Genomic DNA, 15,859 nt, shown 5'->3' with positions numbered 1-15,859 from the left:
AAATCTACTCGAATTCTTTCAAGATGTAACTAGTAGAGTTGACCAGGGAGAACCGATGGATGTGGTTAATTTAGACTTTCAGCGTCTAAATTTCGACAGGTTGAGTGAGTGGACATATGCATGACAGATGCAGTATAATGTGGATAAATGTGATGTTATCCACTTCAGTAGCAAAAAAGGAAGACAGATGAATAGTTGAATGGGTGTAAATTGAGAGATGTGGATACTCAGCGAGATCTTGGTGTCCTTTTGCATCAGTCGCTGAAAGTAAGCACACAGATATAACAGGTAGTAAAGAAGGCAAATGGTATGTTGGCCTTCATAGCAAAAGGATTTGAGTATAGGAATAGGGATGTTTTACTGCAATGGTACAGGGCATTGGTGAGGCTACACCTGGAGTATTGTATGCAGTTTTGGTGTCCTTATCTGAAGAAGAATGTTCTTGCTATGGAGGGAGTGCAGCAAAAATTTACTAGGCTGATTCCTGGGATGGTGGGACTGTCATATGAGGAGCGACTAAGTCAGTTGTGATTATATTCATTGGAGTTTAGAACAGTGAAAGGGGATCTTGTAGAAACTTCCAAAATTCTAACCGGATTAGACAGAGTAGATTCAGAAAGATTGTTCCTCATGGTGGGGGAGCCCAGAACTAGGGGTCATAGTTTGAGGATAAGGGGAAAACCTTTTAGGACTGAGGTAAGGAGAAATTTGTTCACCCAGAGAATGGTGAATCTGAGAAGTTTACCACCACAGAAAATATTTGAGGCCAAACATTGTGTAATTTCAAGAAGGAATTAAATATCGCTCTTGGAGCTAAAGAAATCAAGGAATTTGGGGGGGAAGGCGGGATTAGGGTGTTGAATTTATTGATAATGAATGGTGGATCAGGCATAAAGGGCTAATTGGCCACCTCCTGCATATATTTTCTATGTATGTTTCTATGTATGTTTCATGATTCATTGCACCATTAACTAAACAACATACCGACTGTTACAAGTGCAATATTGTCACATCAGGATTACTTGTAAGGCACTTTGCTCTTTTACACAAAAAGGATATAAAGCATTAATCTGTGATGATTTCTCATCACAATCTCTTCTAGTGCTACAAATTTATTAGATTTAATTCGACTTTCAGCGGGGAGTCTCACACAATTTGGATACACATTATGCATGATTTCCCAAACAGGGAAGCAAGGAGATTCAGGATGAAAGGCAAAGGGACATTTTAAAGCAACTAGAAAAGTATTGTAAGAAGTCTTACAACACCAGGTTAAAGTCCAACAGGTTTGTTTCAAACACTAGCTTTCGGAACACTGCTCCTTACGGAGCAGTGCTCTGAAAGCTAGTGTTTGAAACAAACCTGTTGGACTTTAACCTGGTGTTGTAAGACTTCTTACGGTGCTCACCCCAGTCCAACGCCAACATCTCCACATCATAGAAAAGTATTGGAAGAGCACGGAGAAGAACTTGTTGTCGTGGTCTACGTCGGAACCAAAAATGTAGGATAGAACAGGGTGCAGATCCTGCTGACGGAATGCAAGGAGCTCAATTTATAAAGTTAGCTTTACAAGGATATTACCAGAATTGAAAGGATGTGACTATATCAGGAAACCAGGGGACTGATTAGTTTGGTTGGCTGATGTGTGATCCAGATTAAAACACCCAACAGTGTAGGTTTGATTCCTGTTTCAGCTGAGGTAGACCTGGGACCTGCCTCCTTACCCCTGCCCCTGAGAATGGACAACACTGGCAAAGCTGCCAAGAAAACGGCTCAGGATACAGCATCAAAAGACAATGAGCCAAGCACCTGCCTTTGGGCCATCACACGTATGGAATGGAGATATCAGAAATGATTGTAGATCTGGGGCCCTCTTTTTCAGGAAAAGAGAAGAGTTGAGAAGAGACCTGATAAAGTTCTTTCAGATTATGAAGAAGTTTGATCTGTTGGATGCGGAGAAACCTGTGTTTGAGTCCAGAACGAAGGGTCACAAAGACAAGATCATCGTTCACGGGTCAAATGAAGAATTTAAAAGGAATTTTTTTTTTCAACCGATTGGGGAGAATGTGAAACTTTCTGCCTGGTGGAGTGTTTGAAGGAGAAAACATTTGTGAGGAGGTTTAATGCATACTTGAGGGAGAAAACAATCTTGAACCAAGGTAGAAAGAGGCGATTCGAGAGGGAGATGGCTCATGTGGAGTACAAACACCAGCCAAGATCTGTTGGGCTGGATTACCTGCTCCTGTGCTGAAGCCTCTGCAATGGGTGAAAAGTTGTGTGCAGTGTGCACGCAGCTATGGAGGATTTTAGGGTTATTTTAGTTTCAATAAATGTTGAAAAGAATGTATAATAAAAAAAAATGAAATGAAAATCGCTTATTGTCACAAGTAGGCATCAAATGAAGTTGCTGTGAAAAGCCCCTAGTCGCCACATTCCGGCGCCTGTTCGGGAAGGCTGGAACGGGAATTGAACCCGTGCTGCTGGCCTGCCTTGGTCTGCTTTAAAAGCCAGCTATTTAGCCCTGTGCTAAACCACCCCCATAATAAAGACTCCATTAATAATATTTGTCTTATTCTTCCACTGACTGCTTATTGGGGAAACGCACTTCATGCTGTGTACTGATCCATCCTCGTCTAGCAAGTCCCAGATTTGGTCCCTGGTATTTTCTGAGTCAGCCAATGTAGCTGTGGGAATAATCAAAATGGCTTAGTGTTCCCAGACTAGGAAGGGGGAAAAGCAATCTCTGCAGTTGATCAACATTCAGAAATGCCTCCATATGAAGTGTGAATGCTGGTTGAACAAATGTTGGGCCCCATACTTGATTAGCTTGCCAATAGTCACAAAGGAAGAACATTTAACTTGGGCAAGCTCTCTTGTAGCAGAGAACTGCTGACAGTCAGGAAGCTACCCCTTCAGCGGAAGAACGGTGAACATAAAACTGAAAAAAACCCTGTTTTTAAAAGGATCGATGCGGCATCTGCTGAAATATAAACCCAGCACCTCCTCTGCCATTGCAGGCTGTAGCTGCTTATTGCAAGGATTGGGTCTGACTACCAATCCTTTCAAAAATAAGAAACACAACAATAAATGTGATTAAAGGTGCGGATGAGTCTGTGCAAGACACGGTTTTTACCATAATTCTGTGTGTCGGTGTTGATAAATATCAGCAATTTGCTTAATTGTAAATGACTGGTTGCTGAACCAGGTAGAATGTTGGCAAGCTTTAGGCTGACATATGCGAGGCTTGTGAGTTTCTCATTCAGATACACACTGCGCGCTTGGTTAAGGAGTGTGACAGATTGCTCACGGTTGTGGTAGTCTCCACTTGAAGGAGTTTAAACATTGTAAAATACAGACTAATCTTTTGTTAAAGTTATCATTTCCAAAATGTGTTCAAAGACAGTGTTCCCAGCTGCTCAGTCTTGCCACAGGGACACCATCAATTAGAGATTGCTTTGGATAGAAATGATTCCAGTTGGCACAGGTTTGTGCAAACTATTCTCTAATTGTATTTTGCTCTTTCTCAGCTCCATCTCTGGTCACTGTCATTAAGAAGGAGTGGACATCCCGAAACAGCATTTCTCTCTCTTGGAAAGAGCCAGAACATCCGAACGGGATCATATTGGACTACGAGGTCAAGTTCTACGAGAAGGTGGGAAAATGAATAAAAGGTGGAGTGATTAGCAGAGCGGTGTTGGAAATGATCTCTGAATATTTCAAGGAGCGTCTATTTCTCCTGGAGTTCCTGCGACTAATTTCTCACATGGCAAACACGCTTTAGAGCCCGAGCTGCCCTTTAGTTTTGATCAGTTTTCCAAAGCATGTTTTGGTTCAGAACAGTTGATCTGATATCACAAAATGGTCTTCGGATGAGGCAGTGACACATTGACTAGGTGTTGAGGTTGTGGGATCAGTGGGAAAGAAGTGGACCTACTTCCGGTACCTTCCCAATGGAGAGGATTTCTCCTCTGCATGCCATATGCAGTCAAATCATCAATGCATACTCTGGAAACGCATGTGCAATTTTGCATGTACAATGCATTGCACTCAAAGAACGCCAAGCAAATTGTCGTTTAATAGCTTGATGATTCCAATTGCCTTATTCTACTGCATCTGCTCACGTTCTTGGAGATTATGCTACATAGATGGTTTCCTTAATTATACAGTCTGGGCCTTGCTTTAAGGATTCAAATGAGAGCTGTAGATCTCAAGGGTAGCATTTACCATGTAATTTATGCGTGGCAATATAATTAGACGGTAATAACTTTGCCTGTGGTTTCACAATTAATATTGCAATACAAATACAATGGGATAACTTGTAATTTGAAGAACTGCAATTTATCAATGTACAGTCTAACGGTTAACCACTCACCATAACTCAGTTAGCTAAAGTTTCAAATATGGATGACTCTTTGCTATTTGGATGTCAAGTATCTGGATGGTGCTTTGACGAAACATTAGCTCCCTTCTCTCTCCACAGATGCTGTCAGACCTGCTGAGATTGTCCAGTATTTTCTGCTTTGGTATCAGATTTGGTTTTACCATAACTAAGCTGCCCATGGACCTCACAATTGTGCTCTTTCCTCTTTCCACTCCCATTGCTGTGTATCCATTTCTGTTCGGCTCTTCCAGTGCACTGGCCGACCATTTAAATTTTAGTCTTTGACTGGTTCCTTTCCCAACTGAGGCACCTTCTAGTATGCTGCAGGGGTACTCGTATCCAGCCGTGGGAGTTGGGGGCGGGGTTTCTGCTCCCGTTATTGGGGGGTCTCGGAACGGCGGAGGGGCAGAGAATTGAGTGGTGCTAGGGTGTATAGGGTGTGGCACCAGGGGCAATGCCGGGGATTTCTATGGTGGGGGGCCAGGGGGTTTCCCTGCTGGGGAGGGGGGTTGCCATGGCAGAGGGGGAGGTCCGGGAAAGGGTGGGGGAAGTGGTTTTTGTGGGGTGTTCCTTTTTTGAAAAATTTGAGGTGCCCCTTGACCCAATCTTTTAAAAGTCTAAATTTCAGGTGGAGCAGGCTTCGTTGGGGACCCGCTCCTTCACTTTTTTACTCGTGTCAAAACATAAGGCAGAAAAACCCAAAGGCGTGCCGGTAGGAAACTTAGCAACCAATTGGCAGACAATAAGCTCCCACATACAGCATTGTATTAATAATCAGATAATCTGTTCTAGTATTACTGATTGTTGGATAAATATTATCCAGGACATTTTCGATAACCTCCCTTCTTTTCTTTGAAGTAGTGCCACGGGTCATTTAATGTCCAGTTGGAGAAGCAAATGAAGCCTTGGTTTAACATCAGAATCTCTAACTGTGCTGCACATGAGCAAGAGCAAAGACTTTGGTGCTTAAGCCTCTGCAGAGACTTGCTCAAACACGCCAACTAAATCAGGATGCCCGTCAATACCAAGGCCGCCTCCTCAATGCTAACACACTCCTCCTAATACTTGCTTGGATCTCTGATGAGAGGTCACTGACCCAAAACGTTAATTCTCCACTCCCTTGACTCTCTACATATGTTGCCGACCTGTTGAGTATGTCCAGCCTTTCCTGTTGTTTTTTTATTTCGGATTTCTAACATCTCTTGCCCCTCTCTCTCTCCAGCAGTATTTCTTGCTCCTGTATTAGACACGCACTGCTTGGATGGCATTTCACCATGAGCAGCTGAGCCAGTTCATGGAGTGAGTCATCCCTTCGCCCACCAGCATCAATTAGTGGTAACTCTTTTCATTGCCTTGCTCAAAGGTTGTTAGGTCGAAACCATCATTTTTAAAAAAGAATTTGTGTACCAATTCATTTTTTTCCAATTAATGGGCAATTTAGCCTGTTCAATCCACCTACCTGTCACATCTTTGGGTTCTGGGGGCGAAACCCACGCAAACACGGGGAGAATGTACAAACTCCACCCGGACAGTGAACGAGAGCCGGGATCGAACCTGGGACCTCGGTGCCGTGAGGCAGCAGGGCTAACCCACAGCGCCACCGTGCTGCCAGGTCGAAACCATCATGATGACACCAAACGGTCAATAAGTAATGTGTGAGGGTGTCAAAGATTTTATATTACGTGATACAAGGATAGAAAGTGCATCCAAAAGGTAATTGGATAAATATCTGAAGAAAAAGGTTGCAGAGTTTTGTACGGAAGAAGACAGGAGGGAGACACGGGCTGAAGTAGCTCTTACATCGAGCCTGAATGGGCATGATGGCTGAATGGCCTCCTTCTGTACTGTAAGCATTCTATCCGAGTGGGGTAATAAACCCTCAACAACATCTGACATAAAGGAGAGCTAACCACTGAGCCAAAGTGATAACCAAAGTTAACTTTTCAGGTCAATGCCCGTCAGAACCGAATAACTAAATAAATTGGTTCTGGTGAACATTAATAGAATTTACAGTGCAGAAGAAGGCCATTTGGCCCATCGAGTCTGCACCGGCTCTTGGAAAGAGCACCCCACCCAAGGTCCATACCTCCACCCTATCCCCATAACCCAGTAACCCCACCCAACACTAAGGGCAATTTTGGACACTAAGGGCAATTTATCATGGCCAATCCACCTAACCTGCACATCTTTGGACTGTGGGAGGAAACCGGAGCACCCGGAGGAAACCCACGCACACACGGGGAGAATGTGCAGACTCCGCACAGACAGTGACCCAAGCCGGGAATCGAACCTGGGACCCTGGAGCTGTGAAGCAATTGTGCTATCCACAATGCTACCGTGCTGCCCCTTTTATCTTTTAGGTGCTGACGAAGGAGCTTTGTTTTTTAATTTTCCTGTTTTGTTTGTTTCTTGACCCATCTACAACCCAAAAATAAATGTAAAGCCTTTTTAAAAAAAAAAAAAAAAAATGTGTGCTCTTTAAATGAAGGTTTCTGCTATGAAAATTAACTCGACTACACTAACAGAAATACCTCAATGAGGGAAAATTTCCTCAATATGCTGCATTGGTAAATTCATAGATCAGAAAGTTCCACCTGCTCACCAGTTCTGAGGGAATCATAAAAGTACTAATTTAGCACAATGTTAATAATAGTCAACGTGGAAGTAGGGGTTGCTGGAGTGATGTAAAGTGGCTGCACCTGCTCATGTGCTTTTCTCTAAATTTGGGTTTCTTCTCACAATGCGGCTAACCTGCCTAAATAGGGTATTAGGAACTCACGTGTGTCATTTGCAAAGGGCACATCAAGGAATGACAGCCATCACGTTCATTTTTGACTTTGCTAGCTGACCTTTGATCCATCAGTAAAGGACTTCATTTTCCATGATCTCCAACGCCCAATCATAGCATCCTCCTCCAGCAACATTGCGGATGTGGCACCTATCTTAAAAATTGCCAGCAGGCTCTTTCAAATTCCTGTTGCCGAACATTTTGGCTGGAATTCTCCGGTCATCAGGTCATTCTCTTTTCCCGCTGGTAGCGCACTGCCGCCCGCGGGTTTCCCAGTGGCGTGAGGTGCCTTCAATGTGCGCCCAGACAATCCAGTCTCTTGTCTCTTGGCCTCAGCTCTGGCAACGCATGTCAACTATGAGCTCTGTTGGAACTGTGCTAACAAACTGGCCTCACTCTGTGGAGCACAGAAATATCCAGGCTTGCCAAATCTGTTTGAATGTATTTCAAGAGTTTTCTTGACCTGACCTCCCACCTCTAACCTGACACACCTAGCCAAAATGCCATTTTCCCCATTTCCAATTCTGTTTTCATAGCAAACCGATTTTTTCTATGTCCCTATTATTTTTGTCCTGCTGGATTATTTGCTAGGGTTTACTATTTAATTCCTGGGTACTCCAGGGTGATCCTGGAGGGTTGGCAACCAGTGGCACATCTCGGGCATGAGGAGCAGTTGCATTCGCCACAGCGTCTCTCTCTTTGCCCCCTCCCCCACCCCCTAGTCTCCTCCAGAATTATTTAATTTTTATTGCAACTTGTGGTGAACCACTGTAATAGGGGATGTAAGGTAGGATCTGCACTACAGGTTCGCCGGTAGCTCACTGGCTAGCATGTTTTGAGGCGTACATCAAGGCTGTGGACCCCGAGCCAACGGAGGCTCAGAAGATAAACGTCCTGTACTCCAGACTGAGCTCCAGCGTGTTCCCGTTGATCCAAGATACCACGAATTTCACAAAAGCAATGGATCTCCTTAAGGAACACCACGCGCAGAAGGCGAACACGCTCTTCACCAGGCATGTACTTGCCACCCGCTCGCAACTACTTGGTGAGTCCAGCGAAGACTTCTGGCGAGCCCTAATTCCACTCATCCGGGACTGTGACTGTCAGGCCGTTATGGCCGCCGAACACGCGAATCTCCTCATGCGCGATGACTTTGTGACTGGGATTGCGTCGTACCGCATCCAAGAACGATTACTGGAAGGGGCCACGCTCGAACTGGCGGAGATGAAAACCTTGGCGTTCTCCATGACGGTCACATCCCGTAACGTACAATCGTACCCCTCCTGCCGTGCTGCCCACCCTTCTACTCCTTCCTACCCCTCCGGGACCCCGCTGTCGAGCTCAGCCGGGGCCCTGCCTTCCCAATACGCCTGCGCCGCACGCCGATCCGCGCACCCCGGGGGTCCCCGCTGCTACTTCTGCGGTCAGCAGAAGCACCCCTGCCAACACTGCCCGGCACGCACTGCAGTTTGTAAAGCCTGCAGTAAAAAGGGCCACTTCGCGGTGGTGTGCCAGACCCGCGTAGTCGCTGCGATCGCGGCCACTATTGCCCCCTCCCCCACACCAGACGCACAATGAGAGCCGCCATCTTCTCCCGGGTCCATGTGCGACCAATGGGCGCCGCCATCTTGTCCCCCTTCGGCCATGGGCGCCGCCATCTTGTCCCGACCCCGCAATGTGCGCACCATGGGCGCCGTCATCTTGTCCCCCACAGGGTCTCCGGACATCCCGACTTCGGAATCGCACACGCTCGCCACCCGAAGCATCCGATGGCTACCCGCAGCTCGCTTCGATGACGCTGGACCAATCTCGCCCGCACAACCTGGCCACTGCGTCGACGACGGTTAAAATCAACAGCCACGCGACCTCGTGCCTGCTGGACTCCGGGAGCACCGAAAGCTTCGTTCACCCAGAAACGGTAAGGCGCTGCTCCCTCGCGGTCCACCCTGCCAATCAAAGGATCTCCCTAGCCTCCGGATCCCACTCTGTCCCAATCCGAGGCTTTTCTACAGTCACCCTCATGGTCCAGGGCGTAGAATTTAGTAACTTCCGCCTCTATGTCCTTCCTAATCTCTGCGTTGCACTCCTGTTGGGCCTGGATCTCCAGTGCAACCTCCAGAGCCTCAAACTCGGCGGGCCCTTACCGTTTGCGGACTCCCGACCCTCCAGGTCGATCCCCCCTCCCTTTTTGCCAATCTAACTGCGGATTGCAAGCCCGTTGCCACTAGGAGCAGACAGTAAGTACCCACACAAGACCTACATCAGGTCCGAAGTCCAGCGGCCTCTTAAGGAGGGTATTATCAAGGCCAGCAACAGCCCCTGGAGAGCCCAAGTGGTGGTGCCTAAAACTGGGGAGAAACACAGGATGGTCGTGGACTACAGCCAGACCATCAATCGGTACACGCAGCTCGATGCGTACCCCCTCCCACGCATATCTGATATGGTCAATCAGATTACGCAGTCCCGGGTCTTTTCAACAATTGACCTGAAATCCGCCTAACACCAGCTCCCCATCCGGAAGTCGGACCGGCCATACACTGCCTTCGAGGCAGACGGTCACCTCTACCACTTCCTTAGGGTCCCTTTCGGTGTCACAAATGGGGTCTCGGTCTTCCAAAGAGAGATGTACCGAATGGTCGATCAGTACGATTTGCGGGCCACCTTTCCGTACTTCGATAATGTCACCATCTGCGGCCATGACCAGCAGGGCCACGATGCCAACCTCGATAAATTCCTCCGCACTGCCACTCTTCTCAACCTGACCTACAACAAAGAGTGTGTGTTCAGCACGACCCGGTTAGCCATTCTCGGCTATATAGTCCAAAACGGACTTCTCGGGCCTGACCCCGACCGCATGCGCCCCCTCATGGAACTTGCCCTCCCCCACTGCCCCAAGGCCCTCAAACGCTGCCTGGGGTTCTTTTCCTACTACGCTCAGTGGGTCCCAAACTATGTGGACAAGGCCCGCCCACTCATCCAGTCCACCCAATTCCCCCTCGCAGCCGAGGCACAACACGCTTTCGCCTGCATCAGAGCAGACATCGCCAAGGCCGGGATGCGCGCAGTGGACGAGTCACTGCCTTTCCAAGTAGAAAGCGACGCTTCAGACGTCGCCCTTGTCGCCACTCTAAACCAGGCAGGCAGACCCATGGCATTCTTTTCCCGCAGCCTTCAGCCTCGGAAATTCGACACTCATCCGTCGAAAAGGAGGCCCAAGCTATCGTTGAAGCTGTGCAGCATTGGAAGCATTACCTGGCCGGAAAGAGATTCACTCTCCTTATGGACCAACGGTCGGTAGCCTTCATGTTCAATAACACACAGCGGGGCAAGATCAAAAATGATAAAATCTTGCGGTGGAGAATCGAGCTCTCCACCTATAATTACGAGATCTTGTATCGCCCCAGTAAACTCAACAAGCCCCCAGACGCCCTCTCCCGAGGTACATGTGCCAGCGCACAAGTGGACCAACTCCGGGCCCTGCACGACAGCCTTTGTCACCCGGGGGTCACTCGATTGTACCATCTGGTCAAAGCTCGCAATCTGCCCTACTCCATCGAGGAAGTAAGGACAGTCACCTGGGACTGCCAGGTCTGTGCGGAGTGCAAGCCGCACTTCTACCGGCCGGATCGTGCGTGCCTGGTGAAGGCTTCCCACCCCTTTGAATGCCTCAGCGTGGATTTCAAAGGTCCCCTCCCCTCCACCGACCATAACACGTACATTCTCAGTGTGGTCAATGAGTACTCCAGATTGCCCTTCGCCATCCCATGCCCCGATATGACGTCTGCCACCATCATCAAGGCCCTCAGCACCATCTTCGCTCTGTTCGGTTTCCCCGCCTACATCCATATTCATGAGCGATGAGCTGCGTTAGTTCCTGCTCAGCAGGGGCATAGCCTCCAGCAACAACCCCCGGGGAAATGGGCAAGTAGAATGGGACGGTTTGGAGGGCCGTCCAGCTGGCCCTATGGTCCAGGAACCTCCCAGCCTCTCGCTGGCAGGGGGTCCTCCCTGACGCTCTGCACTCCATCCGGTCACTGTTGTGCACCGCCACTAATAACACACCCCATGAACGTGTTTTTACCTTCCCCAGGGAGTCCACATCCGGGGTGTCGCTCCCGAATTGGCTCGCTGCTCCAGGACCGGTCCTTCTCCGTAGGCACGTCCGACTCCACAAGGCGGACCCCTTGGTGGACAGGGTTCACCTGCTCCATGCCAACCCTCCATATGCCTACGTTGAGTTCCCCGACGGCCGCCAAGATACTGTCTCACTCGGGGACCTGGCACCGTCAGGTTCCACCCCAACACCCCCCCCCCCCCCCCCAACCAATGCGCCCCACCTCCCACCGCGCCGCCAATATTGACCCCACCAGACCACCCACCCCCTCCCCTTTTCCGCACAAGAGGACGAAGAGGACTTCTGCACGCTCCCGGAGTTCCCCGATGACTGGCCAGCATCAGCACCGCCACCACCGCCATTGGTGCCACCTCCACCATCGCCAGCACTGACTTCGCCGCCACCGTTACGCCGCTCCCAACAAAGCACCAACACCAGCTGAACCTTTGACGGACTCCGGACCGTCAACATGGACTTTTCTTTCCCTACCACTGTACATAATTGCACTAATTGTATATAGTTTCACGTCACCCCCGCCGGACTCATTTTAACAGGGGGTGAATGTGGTGAACCACTGTAATAGGAGATGTAAGGTAGGACCTGCACTACAGGTTTGCCGGTAGCTCCTACCGCCTGCCTTGCCCACGGAGAACTGTATAAATATGCATGACCTCCAGTGCCCTGCCATTTCGCCAGCTGCAGCAGGAGGCCACGCATCTGACTGTAATAAAGCCACAGTTGTACCCAACTTTAGTCTTTGTGCAATTGATCGTGCATCCAAAAACATGCGAAACGGATTTTATTCTTGCTATCACTTACAGCAGCATCATATTTCTCCCAATATCAGCAAGGAAACCCGAGATCTAAGATAGAAATGACAAGAATTTCCAAACAACTTGCTTACGTTCATTAGAAGCTAACAAACATGCAAGATTGTTGCAGAATCTTTGTGTTTTGATTCGGTTTATACATCCTTGCTATTATGTTTAATCACGTCGGAAGCCTTCAGTGCATTCTCTTCAAGATTAAATCTTACTGTTTGTTATTTCTGGAAACAAAAGTAAAGTGTTACCATCTAAAGATACAAAGTGCAGTTCACAGAAGCTGCAAATTGTGATGTTTATGTTACACTCCAAACAGTCACAATAGCTAAAACATATCACCAAAAAAGGGGCTGGTTTAGCACAGGACTGGCTGGCTTTAAAAGCAGACCAAGGCAGGCCAGCAGCACGGTTCAATTCCCGTACCAGCCTCCCCGAACAGGCGCTGGAATGTGGTGACTAGGGGCTTTTCACAGTAACTTAATTTGAAGCCTACTTGTGACAATAAGCGATTTTCATTTCAAAATGTGGGAAGCACCATATGATAGCTAGCCTAGGAACATTCTAAAGATGTATGATGACAGCACTGAATAAGGAGTTTCCACACACTTCAGATTACAGGAAATCGAGAATTTTCCTTTCTATGGCACCTTTTGATGCCCTTGGATTATCTGAAAATGCTTCACTGAAATGCTGACACTATTGTTACAGAGCAAATAAAGTAAACCTTTGTGCACATCCAACGTATGAGGTGATTCCGGTTAATCTGCTGTTTTCTTTGCAGAAATGTTGCCCAGAACATGGTGAGAACTCATTGTTGCTCCTTGAACAATACAATGGAGTCCGAGTGGGATTGCATCTCCTCTGCAAGGGCAGCAGTTCTGGTTGTGCAGGAACCCCTCAAAAATGCAGTGACATGTTATCCTAAATTGAAGCCTTAGAGTAACTTGAATGGAGCTAAAGTGATTCCTGAACATATGCAACTGTCAGACTTTGTGGCAGTTCAATTTTAGAAGGACCCAATGAAAAGATTTGATCTGGAATCCTTTAGGAATTTTTTAAAGGTGGTGATTGTTTTGTATTAATTTGAGTGAGGAATGTCAGTCCGAGGGAATGGATTACTGTTTTGACTATAAGGAAAGTGAATAATTCAAATAAGGCTCCTGACTAACCTAGAATTGGCAACAGGAAAAGCTTCCTTAATTTTCAGCAGCACCTGATTGAATTGAGCCTCCAGTGCCAATGCCTGTGAGTTGTGCTGTCAGCAATTTGGCAGGGCCCGACATTTATTTGAAACCTACACATTCATAGAAATTACTGCAAAGAGTCTGACCAACTGGTTCATCATGAATATGCTGATATTAGCTATTCACCTGATTGTGTCTAAAGAAGAATTTCAGAATGTATAAAGCACTATTTAAATCCTCAGGATATTCTAAGCCACTTTTAGACCAAGTGAAGTGCTATTGAAGTGCGGTCACTGTTGTTCCAATTTTATTTAAACCACTGCAAAGTCTCTTGTTACAGAAGAAGCTCAATTTCCTTAAACGTCCTTCACCAGTCAAATTCCTGATACCAGCGGACTGACTTTTCAGTCCAGGCTCTGGAACCTGGTAGCGGAGCCCTTTCTGGGTCCTGCCTGACCCCACACCAGGTCAGTCACGTGAAGCAATTTTCAAGGAAAAAGATAATTGATCCATGGGCGGGTTCAGTGCCCATTTTAGGAGCAGTGGACACAGTGGGGAGGCAGCAGTTGGTTCTGAAGGGCACTGTTAACAGCCATCACTGGGCGTGCTGTTGCATGGGTGAATGGGGCATGCAAGAGAGCAGAGGCCCAGCAGCTCATGGTCCACCCAAGTGTCCAAAACACTCACTGCTCAAGTGCCACAATGTTGAAACAAGGGCAACTTCATGCCACTGCATGAGCACTTCAGTTCGATTACCCTTTTTTATCCAAGATTTTTCATCATCAGCCGCAATCAGCAATGGCTCCCCGTTGTGCCTCTGACAGCTGTGCACTAATGTGTCCCTGACCATTTGCTCTTCCTGTTACCAGCTTTGAAAATTTATTTCTGTCCTTCTCCAGCCTGTTAACAAGCTCTTCAATGAGCTTAACAGCAAATTAATTGGAAGCATACCGGTTGCAGGCTCACCTCCCTCCCTTTATAAATTCCAGTGCGTCACTGAGATATTGGAAGATTGGCTCACGCCCAAAAGCGCTATTTTCAGAGCGAGCTCGCACCTAACCCCGCCCCTGTGAACGATTGAAAATCCCGCACCAGTAATTATCTTAGTTATTGTCCTCTGTACCATCTCAAGGTCAATAATGTTGCTCTTGTGAAAGGGTAACCAGAAGTGCATATCTAAAGTCATAAACAAAATAAATTGTTGTTCAGGAGATGAAAACCCGACTGTTGTGTGCTGACTTTTCCATCATGGCATAAGACCATAAGACATAGGAGCGGAAGTAAGGCCATTCGGCCCATCGGGTCCACTCCACCATTCAATCATGGCTGATTTCAACTCCATTTACCCGCTCTCTCTCCATAGCCCTTAATTCCTCGAGAAATCAAGAATTTATCAACTTCTGTCTCAAAGACACTCAACGCCCGGCCTCCACCGGTCTCTGTGGCAATGAATTCCACAGACCCACCACTCTCTGGCTGAAGAAATTTCTCCTCATCTCTGTTCTAAAGTGACTCCCTTTTATTCTAAGGCTGTGCCCCCGGGTCCTAGTCTCCCCTGCTAATGGAAACAACTTCCCTACGTCCACCCTATCTAAGCCATTCATTATCTTGTAAGTTTCTATTAGATCTCCCCTCAACCTCCTAAACTCCAATGAATATAATCCCAGGATCCTCAGACGTTCATCGTATGTTAGGCCTACCATTCCTGGGATCATCCAATTACATTTGGACTAACCTCAAAGTTTGGCATATTTTCCAAATATCTTATTGTTCGGGCAACTCTGACAATAGTAGTATTACAAGGCTTGAAGAGGAACATTCATCTAACTATCCAGACATTGATCACTGTCCACCAATACCTGATAAAGTGCACGTGTATGGCATTGTGAGAAGGTGGTTCGGGCCAGGCTTTGCTGGCCCACAAAATCCACAAGCCCCCCTCCCTATCCCTAAGCCCCTTCACCTCCCTGCCTTCCTCTTTCAAATTCCTCTTCAAGATTTATGGGCGGAATTTTCCCATGACCCTGCTGGAGGGACCAATAGTGGGCAAAGGGGTAAAACCTGGGCCAAAAATAATTTTAATGCCAACGTGAATCTATAGAATGATTTTCTGATGCTGCCCGCCATGGCAGATCAAGAATCCTGCTGGAGGCCAGCGTGAAACCATTTTGCATCCCATTGCAACCCAGCTAATTGGACGCTGATGAAGACCTAAACAGAATATTCCCCCCCACCCCCCAATGCCTCCACAAGGCTAGCAGCAAAACATGCAAGTCCAGAAAATTCGGGACTAACCTGAAGAAGGCCTGGTGCTGCCTCTGGAGTTTGGGATGAAGGCCACCAGCCACCCTGGACCTTGAAACACCACAGCAGTGGGCGGGGGCATCTATCAGATGGATCTTCCAGCTTAAGTGTCTTCGAAGGGGTCCAGCTCCAGAGTGTTTCTGGAGATCCGCCTTCTTTCTTAAACGTGATTTTCTTCAATGCCAGCGATTTTTGAGGCATTTTAAATATGGCACCCAGGTATGATGGTGGATTGCACGCTATAAGCCCACTCTGCCACGAAGG

At 47.5% G+C, this 15,859-nt stretch overlaps 1 protein-coding gene across 2 annotated transcripts in view; it reads left to right on the top strand.

Annotated features, from left to right (window-relative positions):
- epha3 (eph receptor A3) overlaps window positions 1-15,859 on the top strand; it is a 329,916-nt gene that overhangs the window by 226,588 nt on the left and 87,469 nt on the right. For both annotated transcript variants that reach the window (XM_072513451.1, XM_072513450.1), the window contains exon 6: window positions 3,528-3,652. In XM_072513451.1, the coding sequence (XP_072369552.1) occupies window positions 3,528-3,652 (125 nt within the window). The remainder of the gene's footprint in view (window positions 1-3,527; window positions 3,653-15,859) is intronic.

The sequence above is a fragment of the Scyliorhinus torazame genome, chromosome 8 (genome assembly GCF_047496885.1).
Source record: "Scyliorhinus torazame isolate Kashiwa2021f chromosome 8, sScyTor2.1, whole genome shotgun sequence".
Lineage (NCBI taxonomy): Eukaryota > Metazoa > Chordata > Chondrichthyes > Carcharhiniformes > Scyliorhinidae > Scyliorhinus > Scyliorhinus torazame.
Note: the sequence above shows the minus strand (reverse complement) of the source record. Positions and strands in the feature narration are given on the sequence as shown.